The 15,667-nt window shown below is 48.5% G+C and overlaps 1 protein-coding gene across 1 annotated transcript; it reads right to left on the reverse strand.

The window, feature by feature from the left end:
* Window positions 1-696: 696 nt before the first annotated feature.
* On the reverse strand, window positions 697-15,667 carry GET1 (guided entry of tail-anchored proteins factor 1). Its single transcript, XM_080919079.1, has 5 exons — window positions 15,527-15,667; window positions 6,098-6,263; window positions 5,309-5,376; window positions 3,871-3,985; window positions 697-2,212 (listed from the first exon to the last, which is right to left on the reverse strand). The coding sequence occupies exons 1-5, from the start codon at window positions 15,629-15,631 to the stop codon at window positions 2,139-2,141; spliced, it is 528 nt and encodes a 175-aa protein (XP_080775205.1). The 5' UTR covers window positions 15,632-15,667; the 3' UTR covers window positions 697-2,138.

The following is a 15,667-nucleotide window of genomic DNA, read 5'->3' on the forward strand; positions in this document are numbered from 1 at the left end:
GTGAGTCATTGCTGGGCTGGAAGCATGTAAGTGGCCTGCCTTTGTGAGCCCCTATACTTGTACAGAAGTCTTTTTTTTTTTTTTTTTTTTTTTGTTATTGTTGAGATTTTTGTCACACAACGACCATTTCTCTAAATCTTATTCTAAAGCAACTGTATGTTCAAGCTGGCTGCTCAGGTCTAATTCTAACATTTCGTTGTTGGGACTATAAAGGGTCTGTATTCCCAGTCTACACTGTAACTTGCCTTCACTAATAACTGAGATCAAGGGCTGTGTGTGGCCCAAAATATAGTGCCTGCTAAGGGATAATGGTGGTGGTGGGATATACTGGATATAAGCCGTGTGGAGCCTCTACCCAGCACTCAGGAGGCAGAGGCAGACTGATCTCTTAGTTTGGGCCAGCCTGGTCTTTACAATGAGTTCCAGGCTAGCCAGGGCTGCACAGTGAGACCCAGTCTCAAAAAAGTTAAACTTTAAATTAAAAAAAAAAAAAAAAAATTAAAGATTCTGTTTTCTTATGTTTCCTTTTATAAAAATGTTAATGGCTTTAAATGCATTCGTACCAACATTCATAAATATAGATCACCCGGGAGAACCCTAGAGAGCAGGCAGTAGAGGAGTCTGGGAAACTGCCTAGGTGGGAGGGAACAGAAACAAGCTTCTCACGACACCCAGTCCCTTTTAATCAATGTTTATTACCCATTTTTAAACAAATACAATTGGGGGGACACTGATGTCCCCTACTCCATGTTACATACACCACACACATGGGAACACCAGCAGTCACTAAGAGTTCCTTCATATCAGCTGAAATGACAAGTCCTGTGAGAGGCATCTGATCGGAGCACTTTCTTCTGATTACCCTTCCAAGTGGCCTCAGGATGCTGACCCTGGCTACCTAAATGATGAGAGCAAAAAGCACCATTCCAGTCTGCGGCTGGATCCCTGGAGGAAACCCAGATTCTGCAGCCAACCTCCTCAAGTCCTGAACTAATCTTGTGTGGACCAAGTGCTTCCTTGGTGCTGAGCGTGCCGGAGCTAATGGACAGGGCCTCCTGGCAAGGTTGGCTCTGCTCACTGCTGCACTCAGTTTGTGCCCATCACAAACAACCCAAGGGCCGCACACCTGGCCTGTTCACAGTACAGTCAGAATAACAGAGCTACTTAGGAGATCATTAGGAAACAGGAATATAAATACGATCCTTCAAAACCCAGTGCCACACCTTTCATCCCGGCAGCTGTGAGGCAGAGACGAGGAGGATTTCTGTAAATCCCAGGGCAGCCAGAGTGGTGCAGAATCACGCTGTGCTGAATCACGCTGTGCTGGCGGGCAGCTATGGTTCCCCAGAGGCAAACGCCACAGCTTGCAGCCCAGGCAGTGACGGACTGACTGTGCCTGCAGTCAGGCTGTTGGGACAGTCGTACTAGCACTGGCAAATACTGTAACTAGGAAAAGTGCTTCAAAAGCAGTCTGGTTGTGAGACAAGCCTGGTCTACATAGAGAATTTCAGGACAGCCGCAGCTACATTGAGAGACCTTGTCTCAGAAAAACCAGACTTGGCAGAATTCTGCCTGGTAACTTCAGGAGCCTAAGAAGTCTCAGAAGAACTGGATCAGCCCACACCCTGCTGACCCTGTTCCACTCTGCACAGCATAAACACCGATGCTTTAAGGACAGACTTCACTTGAAATGATTTAAATAAAAGCACACACAGTCTCGTGAACATGCGTAGGAACCACTATGAAAAATTAACAAGCTTAGACACCTTTCACACACTTCAGTGTGACATTCCAACAGGGGACAGGCACAGCAGTGTCCACCCGTGTGCGTCACTCTCAGTAACTGGGATAAAAAGGTTGTGTAGTGGTACTCAAGTGTGTTTTTTTTTTTCCTGAAAATTAAAACAACACTCTGGTGACAGATCCAAACCATGTCCAGAACACCAGCAGATGCCACTTGGTGGCCCGGTCGGTATGGATCCAGAGCTATGTCAGATGGTATGGGGGTGCTGTGACTGGTCTTTCTGGCTCAATGGACAGTATAGCAAATCCTGATTCAACAAGCATCCCAGGTAACACACAAAAGCAAACTTATTTCAAAACATAAAGAATCTGGACTTGTGTGTGGCTGGCCTTCCTCAGCTGAAAGGATGGAGAATGAGAGCCACAACTTTGTTACAGACTAAAATCCAGCAGGTGACTCCAACTCCACCTGAAAAGAAAGAAACTCATGTCAGAGGCCCAGCAGCCAAGGCTTTGTGACCGTCCACCCACAGGGAGATGCCCAGTTCCAAGGGACAAGAGAAGGAGCTCCCTAGAGACAGGGCCCGACAGGGCTGTACTGTGCATTCCTGACAGAGAAGTCACTGGGTCATCAATGGGCTGTAAGAACACCCTACACCACCATTCCTTTTGCAGCTTTCAAGAAAGCACTATAAATAAATCCATGTTTTCTGAGTCCTAAAGTGTAGATACCCCATCCTCCCCGGCAGGCTAAGGCTCAGCAGAGTGCTGCCAAAGGCCCCGCTGCTCCTCAGGCCTGAGCCCAACAGTGAGGTAGGGAGGGGAGGGAGGGAGGAGGAGAGGGGAGGGGAGGGGAGGGAGGAGGGGAGGGGAGGGGAGGGAGGAGGGGAGGGGAGGGAGGAGGGGAGGGAGGGGAAGGAAGAGGGGAGGGAGGGGAAGGAAGAGGGGAGGGAGGGGAGGGAGGAGGAGAGGGAGGAGGGGAGGGAAGAGGGGAGGGGAAGGGAGGGAGGAGGAGAGGGAGGAGGGGAGGGAAGAGGGGAGGGGAAGGGAGGGAGGAGGGGAGGGGAGGGGAGGGAAGGACAAGGCAAGAATATAGCACAGCTAAAATCCAGGTCCTTGAAACGGCTTCTTTTCAATGGCAGGCTGTTTTCCACCCCCTGTGGCCTTGAAGCTGTAGCAATCCACCCTCCTCTTCCTCCCAGGGCTGGGATTACAGGCAAGAGCCACATCCAGCACTGCTATTTCTACTGGCCAAGAAAGGCCCAAGAAAGTGTCTTCACCGGAAAATTCTTCTGAAATGGATCCCAGACTTGAGCAGTGTCCTTGGCCTGCAAATACGGACCCTAATTCATATGCTAAAGTCCTACCCTGGGAACAGTGGCACAGAATGGGTCCTAATGATATTCAGTCTGTGTGTTTAAGATGCCCACTGGGGTATTTTACTGACACCGCCTAAAAAAAAAAAAAAGACGGGAAAGAGTGGGCTCACATCATCAAAGGAAAGGGAATAAAATGTCAGGTGACCTCAACCACTTCAAAACAGACAGCAAGAAAGGCTGGAAGAAACAGACCTAAACACTGAGGGTTCATCTGTAACTAAATGGGGTTGGGGGGAGGGGGTGCTTGCCTCCTAAGCACTAGACTGAAAGTATGCCAACTGGCATGATTTTAAAAATCTAGTTCCTACGTTGCCAGAGCATGGAGGACCGTGCCTTTAATCCCAGTACTGGGAAGGCAAAAGAAGTCAGGTGTCTGTGAGTTTGAGGCCAGCCTGGTCTACAAATCTAGTTGAGGGCCAGTCAGAGCCACACAATGAGACCCTGTCTTAAGAACTCCCAAACCAAAAAAGTATTCCTACATATCTGCTCATTCTTCAATGACATGAACAACCTTTGACATCCAAAGGACCTTCAACACTCAAAAGCAACAGCCAAGGGCAGCAAGCTGCTCAGAGAGAGAGCCTCAGGGAAGAAGTGGCCTCTGGGTGCCAGGGATGTAATTCTGCCCCGGCAAGCATCTCCAGACCACAGGAGGCTGGGAGAGGAGGGGCAGCTTGCTGAGGAGACAGGAGAATGAAATCAGCAGGTCATCTAATCTCCCACCACCATATTTCCAGAAAACAATTACCTGCTACTCGAGTAGGGAAGGCGACCAGGCGGTCTAGCGGGGTGATCCACTTGCTGGGGACCACGGCCACGGGGACGGAGTAATACTTCCAAATGAGTGAGACCATTAGCACTGCCTGGAAGAAGCCGTGGTAAGTGGAGGCCTCATAGCCCAGTCCTTGCAGTGAACACATGCACGCACTCACCACGCACCCACGAATGCACATACACACACACACACACACAACTCCAGACAAAATGTCACACACTGGAGACAGGGTAGGCCTTCTTGTGGGAGCTGGCATTTTACTGTTTTAACATACATGTCACATGTTCACTATTTAAGTGAGCTAAGTCTGCCCCACGATCTCAGAGAAGCTGAACTTCGTGACAATGTAAAAGCAGCCAGGATTCCACAATCTCTCGGTCCCCACAGTCAGCTCCAAGCTGGTGAAAACTAATGTTTCTCTTCTTGTCCTTTCTCAGAAGCACCTTCTGTGGTCCTGAGTGCTCTGCTGAAATGCTCAGACTGAAAAGGGAAGGGTGCCCGAGTCTCTACGGAGTATCCTAAGTAGCATCCAGAAGGCAAAGAACACATACACACACCCCAGGTTAGAATGCCAGGCTCCAGTAATGAGGAAAATGGGAGAGAGGAGAGTGAGAGAGATTGCTGGCTCAGCAGTTAAGAGCACTGCCTGCTCTTCCAGGAGATCCAGGCTCAACTCCCAGCACCCACTGGGTGACTCACATCCCAGGGAATCTAATTTCTTCTTCTGACCCCGAAGGACACCAGGCACATACACGGTGTACAAACACTTAAGTAAGCAAAACACCCACCACAGAACGAACAAATTTAAAAAAAAGAAAGAAAGACGTGTCAAGTTGGCACACACCTTTAAACCCAACACTGGGGACATGGAAGCTGGCTGATCTCTGTGAGGTTGAGGCCAGCCTGGTCTACAGAGCTAGTTCAGGACAGCCAGGGCAACACAAAGAAACTGTCTGCTGGTTTCTCACCTGGAGGATGCAAGCACCTCCTTGCAGTAGCCGGGAGCACCAGCTTCCAGGGTAGAGCAAGGCAAAAAAGCTCTAAAGCCAGGTCCCCAGTTAGGAGGCTTTTTATTTTCAGTCTTAAGAATTCACAGCTGGGGACTGGACAAATGGCTCAAGAGATTAAGAGCTTTTGCCACCCAACAAAGGCAATGTCTTAGTGCCCACAGTGGGCCCTAAGCAAACTGACTAAATTACAAGCAGCAAGCTTTATGCTTAAGAACCTGCCCTGGGAAAAAAGGTGGAACATAATCAAGAAAGACACCACATCCACCTCTGCCTCCCCACCCCCGTACACTTGTGCACCCGTGTGCATGAACACACACAGGAAAATGCCTGCACACATTACACATACACAAGCAGATGAGGAGTTAAAAACCACAGCTGTGCAGAGCCTGGGCCACACTCACCTGTAATATGTAGAAAGCAACACTTATAAACCACTTGATCTTGGCCAACTGAGCTGTCCGAGCCTTCACTGAAAAACAGAACAGAGAGAAACATGAATTAATCCTGCAAAACCGAGAACACACCTAAACACACGGAAATGTCCTTTTCCCTAATTAAACACTTTCTAATCACTTAATAATCGACATACTTAGAAACATCACACAGGACAACAGACAATGTGTGTAATAAACCTCTTACTCTTTAAATATTGCCAATTGACAATATTTAAACCAGGATCACTGTGTTTGCTATTATTAGAGTAGAAATCTGAGTGGTTGCACTGAAGTCACTGTGAGCCTCTCAGACTCCTCTCCTAACATACCTGCTGCTCGTCGACAGGACTAAACATCATCCCCATTTTCTACCGAGCCGTCTCTGAGCCTCCAGCTCCACAGCCCAGCAGGGCCTCAGGGCACACTGCTCTCTGGAGGTCTCACTGTGCAGCTCTGGCTAGTGAGCTGCCGGACTCTGCCACAGAGCACAGGGACCCAAGTGTGCACAGGAGCTGCTCCTTCTCATCTACACACTACTGTGTGTCCTTTGTCTGGACTTCCCTCAGCAAAGTGCCAGCCTCAAAAGTGAAAATCTACAGAAGATGAATTGGCTCTGAAGAAAAGTCTACAGAGATTTCTGGACCTAGAAAGCAAAGGGTTTACCAGTAATAAGAAGTATCGCATGTACCTCAGATCCACACGCAAAGACAGCCCCACCCACCCCCAGCCCGCCATCAGTGGCTGCAAGACAAGTACCATGAGTTTTGAGTTTGTCCGTCATTTTGTTGATCTTCCTTTCCAGCCTGGCATATCTGGCAAACTCGTCCATCATGTTGACGGTGGACAGCTCCTGCTTCATGTCCTGGATCTCTGCTCTCATCTGTGACTCCTGTTCTGCATCCTTCTGCAGCACCCTGGACATCTGGCAGGGAGGAGGCAGGTATCAGTGTCCTTCCTCACTGAGACCCAGACAATTTACTGTTACCGATATAGGCCTGCATCCAAAGCAGGCCTTCGACTGCCCCGACAACAGCAGCCACCAGGTGGCGCCCACCAGCTATGAAGGCTTGTCAGAGTCCCAGGTCTAGGTGAGCGCTGGAAAGCGGGGTGCACTGGAGTGGCAGACATCTCCAGAGACCTGCCCCACCAACCAATGGAAGCACTACCCCAATGGACTATCCAAACTTAGCACAACTGGGAAGAGCCCTCTTCTCAGGAGAGGAACCCAAAGCTGGTCACCAGTATTACAGCCAAGACCTTTGCTCACTCACCAAAGTACAGAATAGCAAGGGTTCAGGGGGAAAACTGCTTTTTATACTGGATGCTAACTCCTGAACATGTGTGTTTGCCCAAACTTTAAAAGAAAGCTGTTGGTTTAAAGATGGAGAGGAAGTACATGAAGTTTAGGAGGCACACAGCAATGGCGCCACCCCTAGCTCAGAAGACCCCTCTGCTATCCACAAAGTAAGGCAACTTCAGTAACAGCCAGAGCCAAACCTTTGACCCCAGCAGTAATGGTAGACAAACAGTCCAGGCACACAGACTGAGGCACCCTCATGAACCCACACGTTAAAGCCCCTAGGCTGGGGCCAGTGTTGGGTCACACAGTGGACAAGGAACAGGGTTGGCAAACCTGCCTCTCTCTATTGCCCACTGTTCTCCACTCAAGGGGAGAGTTACTGCAGCCTGGTCCACCCTGGAGAAAATAAATAAATAAAAATAGGTATGGGCCAAAGACTCTAACGGTCACAGGGACAGAAATGCTCAGTGGTTAGGAGTACTTGTCTTTAGAGGATTGAAGTACAGTTTCACATGGTGGTTCATGACCATCTGTACCTCCAGTTCTAGGGGATCCAACACCCTCTTCTGAATCCATGAGCACTGGGCATGTATGTGATACACAGACATACATTATACATGCAGACGGAACATAATTCACATAAAAAAATAATTTTAAAGACCAAGTAATTTTTTAAAAAGTCATAGAGCTATCATTCAAATTCAGAGAACCAGCCCCCTCCCCCTCCATGACCCTCGCTGCCCTGCCTGGTGCTGGCCTTGCCCCTTGCCAGCTGTAGCATTCAGGAGGGCTAGCCAGGTCAGTACTGGAGACCCTGCCCTGGTGGTGTGAGCGCAGGAAAGCTGGCAGGCCGGCCAATTCGGCTACCCCAAGGCCCAGCTCCAGGACTTGGCACTGGCCCACCCCAACAACCTACCTAACCTATGAACTTTGGGAGCATGTGAAGGGGCCCATCCTGCAGACCCAAAGCTGCAGCATCCCCATGACACAGCAGCAGGGTATCTGAGAGGAGTCCTGGTGAGGATCCAATATTGACAGCGCAGAAGCCAGAGGCCTCAAACCAGACCAATGACTCAATGCAATGAACATTTACAGTGTTCACTGGACAAAGATCTGTGCACAAAGGGCATACTGTGAGACACACTACAATATCCAGGACAAGATGTTTTTCTTTTATGGGACTGCAAGGGCAGAGGGCAGATGTGAAGGGATGGGAAAATGAACGGGATTGGGTGCAGGATGTGAAATTCACAAAGAACCAGTAAAGTTTTTTTAAAAATCTGGGGGGCTAGAGAGATGGCTCAGAGGTTTAGATCACTGGCTGCTTGCCATATTCAAGGTTTCTATTCTTGCACAAACATCATGACCAAGAAGCAAGTTGGGGTGGAAAGGGATTATTCAGCTTACACTTCCACATTGCTGCTCATCACCAAAGGAAGTCAGGACTAGAACTCAAGCAGGTCAGGAAGCAGGAGCTGATGCAGAGGCCATGGAGGGGTGCTGATTACTGTCTTGCTTCCCCTGGCTTGCTCAGCCTGCTTTCTTATAGAACCCAGGTCTACCAGCACAGGGATGGCACCACCCACAATGGGCTGGACCCTCCCCCTTGATCACTAGTTGAGAAAATGCCTTACAGCTGGATCTCATGGAGTCATTTCCCCAACTGAGGCTCCTTTCTCTGTGATAACTCCAACTTGTGTCTAGTTGACACAAAACCAGCCAGTACAACTGATCCCTTGTCAACTTGACACACAAACACAACACTATTAAGCCTCACCCCTCACTTTCTTATCTGTCCTCAAGATCTAAATAACCTTAAGAGTCCCACAGTCTTTACAAATTCTTACATATTAAAATTGTAATGCCTTTAAAATATTCAGTCTCTTTTAAAAATCACAGTCTTTTTACAATTCAAAGTGTGGGCTCCACTTCTTCAAGAGGGAAAAATATCAGGGCACAGTCACAACCAAAAACAAAATCAAATTCTAACCATCCAATATCTGGGACCCACTCACAAACTTCTGGGCTCCTCCAAGGGCTTGGGTCACTTCTCCAGCTCTGCCCTTTGTAGCACACACCTTGTCTTCTAGGCTCCAGCTGCCCGTTCTCCACTGCTGCTGCTCTTGGTGGTCATCTCATGGTACTGAATCTCCAATACACTGCTGTCTTCTGCTGCAACTAGGCTTCACCAATAGCCTCTCATAGACTCTCTTCATAGCACCAAGCCTCAATTCCTTTGCATGACCCCTTCATTCCTTCAAAACCAGTACCACCTGGGTGACTCTTACACATTACCAAGTCCAGCCACAGCACGAGGTACAACCTTGGCAATCTCTGGAACACAGCCTCTTTGTGCTCTCAGAAAACTTTCCAGAAGATTTCACCTCAGTGATACTGGTCTCGTCTTAATCACCACTAATTTCTTAGCTTCAGCTGACCAGCATCAATAGTCCCAGTAATGCAAGGGTTTTGCTTTAGTAGTTCTGGTATCTTGTTATTCACGGCTGATTCTTCAGCCCCAGTTAACCAAAACCACAAAATCTTCACAACCAAAACAGCAACATCCCTGACAAGAGTCTTTAATCTTCCCTCTGAAATTTCACAAGCCAGGCCTCCATTTTCTGCACTGTTCTCAACATTATCCTCCAAGCTACTACAGAACATCCCACAGAGCTCTTAATATGCCAATGGCTCTTCTAGCTCAAAGTTCCAAAGTTCTTCCACAGTCCTCCCCAAAATATGGTCAGGTTGTCACAGGAATACCTCACTATGTTGGTACCAATTTGTCTTAGTCAGGGTTTCTATTCCTGCACAAAACATCATGACCAAGAAACAAGTTGGGGAGGAAAGGGTTTATTCAGCTTACACTTCCATATTGCTGTTCATCACCAAAGGAAGTCAGAACCCAAGCAGGTCAGAAAGCAGGAGCTGATGCAGAGACCATGGAGGGATGTTACTTACTGGCTTGCTCAGCTTGCTTTCTTAAAGAACCCAGGGATGGCACCACCCACAATGGGTCGGGCCCTCCCCTTTTGATCACTAGTTGAGAAAATGCCTTACAGGTGAATCTCATGGAGGCATTTCCTCAATGGAGGCTCCTTTCTGTGATAACCCCAGCTTGTGTCTAGTTGACACAAAACCAGCCGGTACACTACTCTTGCAGAAGACCTGGGTTCTTAGTACCCACAAGGCAGCTAACAAATGTCTGTAATTCCAATTCCAGGGAACCTGACACACACAGACATCCATGCAGACAAAACACCAAAGCACATTAAATACATACATAAATACAAAAGCTTTACACTTAAAAAAAATCAGGGACTATAAAGGTCACTTAAGCTTAAACAGGGAAGGTGTCATTAGGGCTCTGCTTCCCCGCCCCAGAGCAGCAAAACCTGTGGTCACAACCAGCAGATCCAGGAAGGGGGTGGGGTTCTGAGTGGCCAAGGTAGGAAAAGTCAAGGATAGAGACCTCAGGCGGAGAGAACAGACTCTTGTGAGACAGGCTTCACTGAGACAGCTTGTTTAATTAGGAGAACAAAAACTATTATTAAACCTTTAGGAAGTGTGCAGGGGTCTTCTGGGAGAGTGCACATCATTGGCCGATGCCTCATGCATAAGGAAGAATTTCAGATATTGCTGGACGTAACCTTATAAGGAGATGAATACCATCGCGGTTGCTGGGCTCGTGACCTCCTCTTGAGGGGCAGAGGGTGAGAGTGATCTTACTCCTACTCATCTCAAGGGTTTGGACACGCCTTGACCCCACTCTTGCTCCAGGATGGCTCCCCACGGCTTCACAGAAACAAGAGGAAGCTAGGCCTGAAGATGGTCCTGTCAGCCCATCATTTGTGGCAGCAAAAGAGGTTCAAAGCCAGCCACCTGCAACCCAACATGATGGGCACTGTGGGTACATCTCAGAAGAAAAGCAGATGATTCACACTCACAAAGGCCCTGAGGACAGAATTACTCACAATCTGAGAAACTAAGTTTGTGAAATTTCTACCCAGGTGACTCAGGCAGAGCACTTCCCACCCTGTGGGCCGAGGTCAGCTGCCTGCAGGCAAGTCCACTGTGCTCCTGCCTGAAGTGCTTCGGTCCTGTTTGGCCAGGACACACTTCGGATAGATAAGCTTGTCCAGGACCGACTTAAGGTCACGGTGTCACTGCCGACCCAGGGGCCAACAGGTCTGAAAGCTGTTGGCATGACCTGAACAGCCTGGCTCCTCCCTCCTGGGATTCCTCGGGCAAGCTCAAAAATGACCAACCCAGGTTACCAGTGTGAAGAGGCCAAAACCCTAACACAATCAGAAAGGCACCGGCTCTCAACTGTACCAAGGTCATCTGATGCCGACTTCCTGGGCCGGGCCAGCCCCTTTCTGACATGCCTGTTCCCAGCTCGTGCACCCTACGGGGCCTGTCAGCCAAGCACTCTACCCATCACCCAGAACACACTCCTCAGTCAAGGCCCCAGGAGTATATCCTGTTAGGTTGCTATGTCATCCTAACACTTGGAAGCCATACAAAATCCTGTCCCAACCAGGCATGGTGGTGCATGCCTTCAATCCCATTTAATCTCATAAATAAGAAGCAAGTAATCTCTGAGTTTGAGGCCAGCCAGCCTGGTCTAAAGAGTGAGTTTCAAGACAGACAAGAAACCTGTCTCATAAATAAATTTTAAAAACCCAAAGAAAGGCTTTGCTAAGAGTCTGGTCTGTGGAAAGTGAGTACCTACTAAGACTTGGAGCAAAAAGCAAAGGGTAACTTCAAAACTGCAGAACTCGCAGAGAGAAGTAGGGTACACCAGGCAGGCCCAGAAATGTGTGTACACTTGTGACCGATAGATAGCAAAGCAAGGTCCGTCAGAAACTCGGCATGGGCACCTGCACACTGCAAGTCTAAGGCCCTCGCCCTGTGCCAGCCATGCCAGTCCTGGGACCTCTGCAAACCTCAGAAGAACCTCACCCTCCTGTACTGTACCCGAGCAGTGTACCCTCCATGTATGCACACGGTGTGCCCAATGTCCCCTTCTCCTGAGACAACACTGGATCCTGCACTTTATAAATTAGTCTCAACTACGTATGTGTGACCAACCTAAAGGGAAGGACCCTCAGGAAAAATTCCATCCAGGACAACCACAGGCCCCAGACCCGTCTATGGAAAGCTATGGCAAGCAAGAGTTTTCTGGAGATGGTCCACCATTTCTGCATGGCTGAAATGGGTGCACTCTGAGAGTTAGAATCCTCAGGGACTTCATCCCAGGATTGCTTCCTCACTGCTGAGGTGCCTCTCCTGCCTCTATTGCATAGGCTAATGATTCCTGGGCTTCAGCCCACACTGTTGGGCAGATTTCCTACAGATCAATGTGAACACATACTCTCATGTAGTGATGCCGTGTAGATGAATTGGTGATTTCATAATTTCTGATCATGATTTTATAGAACTCCAAAATTGATACAAGCGATCTCATGGCCCTCAGAGAATGAAAGCTGCAAAGAGAACTCTGTAACCCGTCATGTGTCACCGGCCAATTGCACTAGGAAAAGAAAGCAGGCCTGGAACAAATTTACAGTCAAGGACAAGGTTAGGAACAGGGCCACTATCTGGTAACTGAAGGTCATAAAACTTGAAATGGGCAATTTATTGGTAGATACAAAGACAGGAAATAAATGATGGGCTAGTTTATTTATATAAAATATATATTATTCAAAATAGTAAGACACAAGGCAGATGGTTTTTGTCTCTTAACAAAATCATGCTAATTTACACCATAAAACCCATTGCTTTAATTTTTTACAGCATTGTGGGGCTGTAAGAGGTGATAAAGACTGCTTACTCAGGTACTAGCTTTAATGGAAAGACGTAAACAGTTCTGCTATAACTCCTTAAGCCTTACCAATCTATGACATGAACTATTACTTTAGACTTACTATGAACTTACGGAATGTAAAAGTGTTTAGAAAACCATATAATCAAATATTCTGAGAAGGTATAAAAACTAAGAACAATAATCAAACAGTGGTGTAGCCCCTTTCTGCATCATCAGGTGTACGTGTACCAGTGTGTGACTGACTTTCTTTCTTTTCCTTCCTCCCTGGCTCACGAAGAGTTAAGAACTCAGAGCCTCTGGCCTGGCTAGCTAGAAGCCCAGTCAGAGTTAAGAGCCCAGGTAACTAAGTTTATTTTCTTAATCTCTGCAGCCTCCACCAAGAGATAATTGCCAGAAGCCATCTGCTTTTGGTCCCAAAATAGCAAGAGAATTAAATAAGCAAAAGTCATCGGCACTTGGCCTCCACTGCTTGCTGCCTTCCTCAGTCTACCTGGGTGCCCAGCAGTCAGCCCAGACGGCCTACCAGCACCTCACCTGCCTTTCTGCTGTACTGCCTTTCACTGCACTCCTCCTGGCTGCACCAATGCTCAGGAACACAGTGCAGAAAGCTACACTCGGCAGCCTCAACCCAACCTTGTCACTGATTTGTCATAGTTGGTTCTTCAAATTGAGGCTTGCAGGGAGGGGGAGTGTTCTAAGCATTGTGAGGAGGTGTTCTGGCCTCCTTACACCAGGGTGTTCTCAAAAGCTCCCTCACTGGAAACCCAGCAACCAGGCAAACTGGCTCTCCTATTCATCTTCCCCGTTCTCAACACAAATTGCAGATGGGTTCCTCTCCCAGATGGTAATAACCATGCATTGTTTTCCTAAACCCAGCAACCATCCCAGATGTCACTGACAAAGGGTTTTAGCTCAGTGGGTTCAAGGCAGAGGCTACACAACCTTCTAGAACAGCATAGGACTTGGTCCAGGCCCAGGTCACCTCGAAACAATGATGGCTGTGCAAACACTTGAGCATGTTAAACGACAGTGCCCTTCCTTTGTGACAAGGGACTAATACAGAACACACACAAGTCTGGTAAATGTGTGCTGGAGGACCCCGAATTGATGACAGGATCTGTATCTTCTCCGGATCTGCTAGCTACTGGAAATTCGTGACTAATTTGGTGAGGTGGATAACCCAACACAGCCTCCCTGAACACCTGATGGAAGGAGGTGAAGCCCCCAAAGCAGGGATCTGGCTCATTGGTTAAAGCTCCTGCCGTACAAGCACAAGGAACCACCTGAAAGGTAGGTGTAGATGTGGAGCCAGGGTGCCCACAGCAAACTAGCCCTGACAGTGAATTCTGGGTTTTACTGAATGGCCCTGCCTCAATTAATAAGGCAGAAGAGTGGACAAGGACTATCCTTGAGACCAACTGATCTCTCTCTCTCTCTCTCTCTCTCTCTCTCTCTCACACACACACACACACACACACACACAGATGAAAAAACAACACAAGAAACCAGAATGAGAACATACATAACCACAAGGGATTGCTATCCAGACACACAAGGAACCTGAACCAAAGAAACAGGGATGAAGAACTAAATGTCTCTCCAGAAAGACAGATGATGAGGGATGAGGGTATCATGTTCAGTCTCTCCTACCAAACGCCCACAACACAGATGGCTGCTGTGATCCCAAATGTGTGGGTTCACCTGCTAGGTGTTCCCCATTCTGCAGACAGTGTCAAATCCCACAGGTAGAGGGCTCAGTCACAAATCACACAGGCCAGCTACAAGTCAGAGGTCCCTCGGCCCCTCTCCAGGATTCACCGATTTGCTAGACCAGATCACAAAACTCAGAGAAACATCCTTGCTCACTGGTTTATTACATAGCATGTTTTCCAAAGCTATAGGAACAGGCTAGAGAGATGTCTCAGGGCTTGAGCACACTGGCTGTTCTTTCAGAAGACCCTAGTTCAGTTCCCAGCAGCTCACATCACCTGTAAGTTCCAGAGAACATGACTGCCTCTTCTGAACTCCTCAGGCAACTACGTTCACATGGTGCACATGCATACACTCAGGAACACACACAGAGAGACATAAAATAATGAACCTTTAATAGCTACCGATTACCAATTAAGGAGTCCAGAGAGAGAGCTCGGTGGTCAATAGCACCCTATGGTCCCAGCACTCACATGGTGGCTCACAGCTGTCTGTGACTCCAGTACCCGGGACTCCAATGTCCCTTCTGGACTCAAAAGCATTACAAATGTAATGCACTTACATACACGCTGGTAAAACTCTCACATAAAAAAATAAAGTTTTCTTAAAAAGGTTTAAAGGCTGCAGATAACAAAACAGATGAAGAGAAAGATGCAGGTGGGTCAGGAAGGGCATTGAGTGTGGGAACACCCATCCCCAGTTAGTAGCCCAACCCGCTCCCGGTACATAGAAAAATCTTTATTCCCTTTCCTGCATCCAATCCTTTGGGTAATTGTGTGAAGGCTTGATTATACACGTATGAGTGAAATATGGTAAGTCATGTTGAAATATATCGGGGCTGGAGACGGTTCAGTGGGTAAGAGCACTGGATACTGTGGTAGAGGGCCTGGGTTCTGGTCCCAGCACCTACATAGCAGGTAACCAATGCCTGTAACTCTAATTCCAGAGGATCCAGCGCTCTCTTCTGGACTCTGCTGGCAATGAAAACACACGGTGCACAGATATACACGCAGGCAAAACACCCACACACGTAAACAGAAGTGAGCAAGAACGGTATTGCCCGTATAGATTGCTCTGTAGTGTTCCTTGCTGCCATGGATAGAGCAGACCGGAGCCCCACTGCAGTCGGGGATCCGTCGCTCCAGGCTCTGGCACCTGTGAGGTAGCTTGGCTGGGGCTGGGAAGCGTGGCTTTGGATCCCCCACCCTCCAGAGCGCAGTAAATGGAGCGGGTTACAACCTCGCGATCTGTGAGACGTTTCGGAGCCACCGGAGGAAGAGAGCTTGCAGCATAGACGGCGCAAGGCCCCGCGCTCGGCCGGTCCCCGCCCCCGACAGCTACTCACAAACGAGGACAAGGACGGCAAGAGGATGCGAAGCACGTTGCACCCGAACACGAAGCTCAGCACCAGCAGCCACGCCCAGCGATCTGTCTCAGTTGCGCTCATCATTGATCCCAGGCACCTGCACCGCTACAGTGGCGCCAT

This window comes from Micromys minutus, assembly GCF_963924665.1.
Source record: "Micromys minutus genome assembly, chromosome: 7".
Classification (NCBI taxonomy): Eukaryota; Metazoa; Chordata; class Mammalia; order Rodentia; family Muridae; genus Micromys; species Micromys minutus.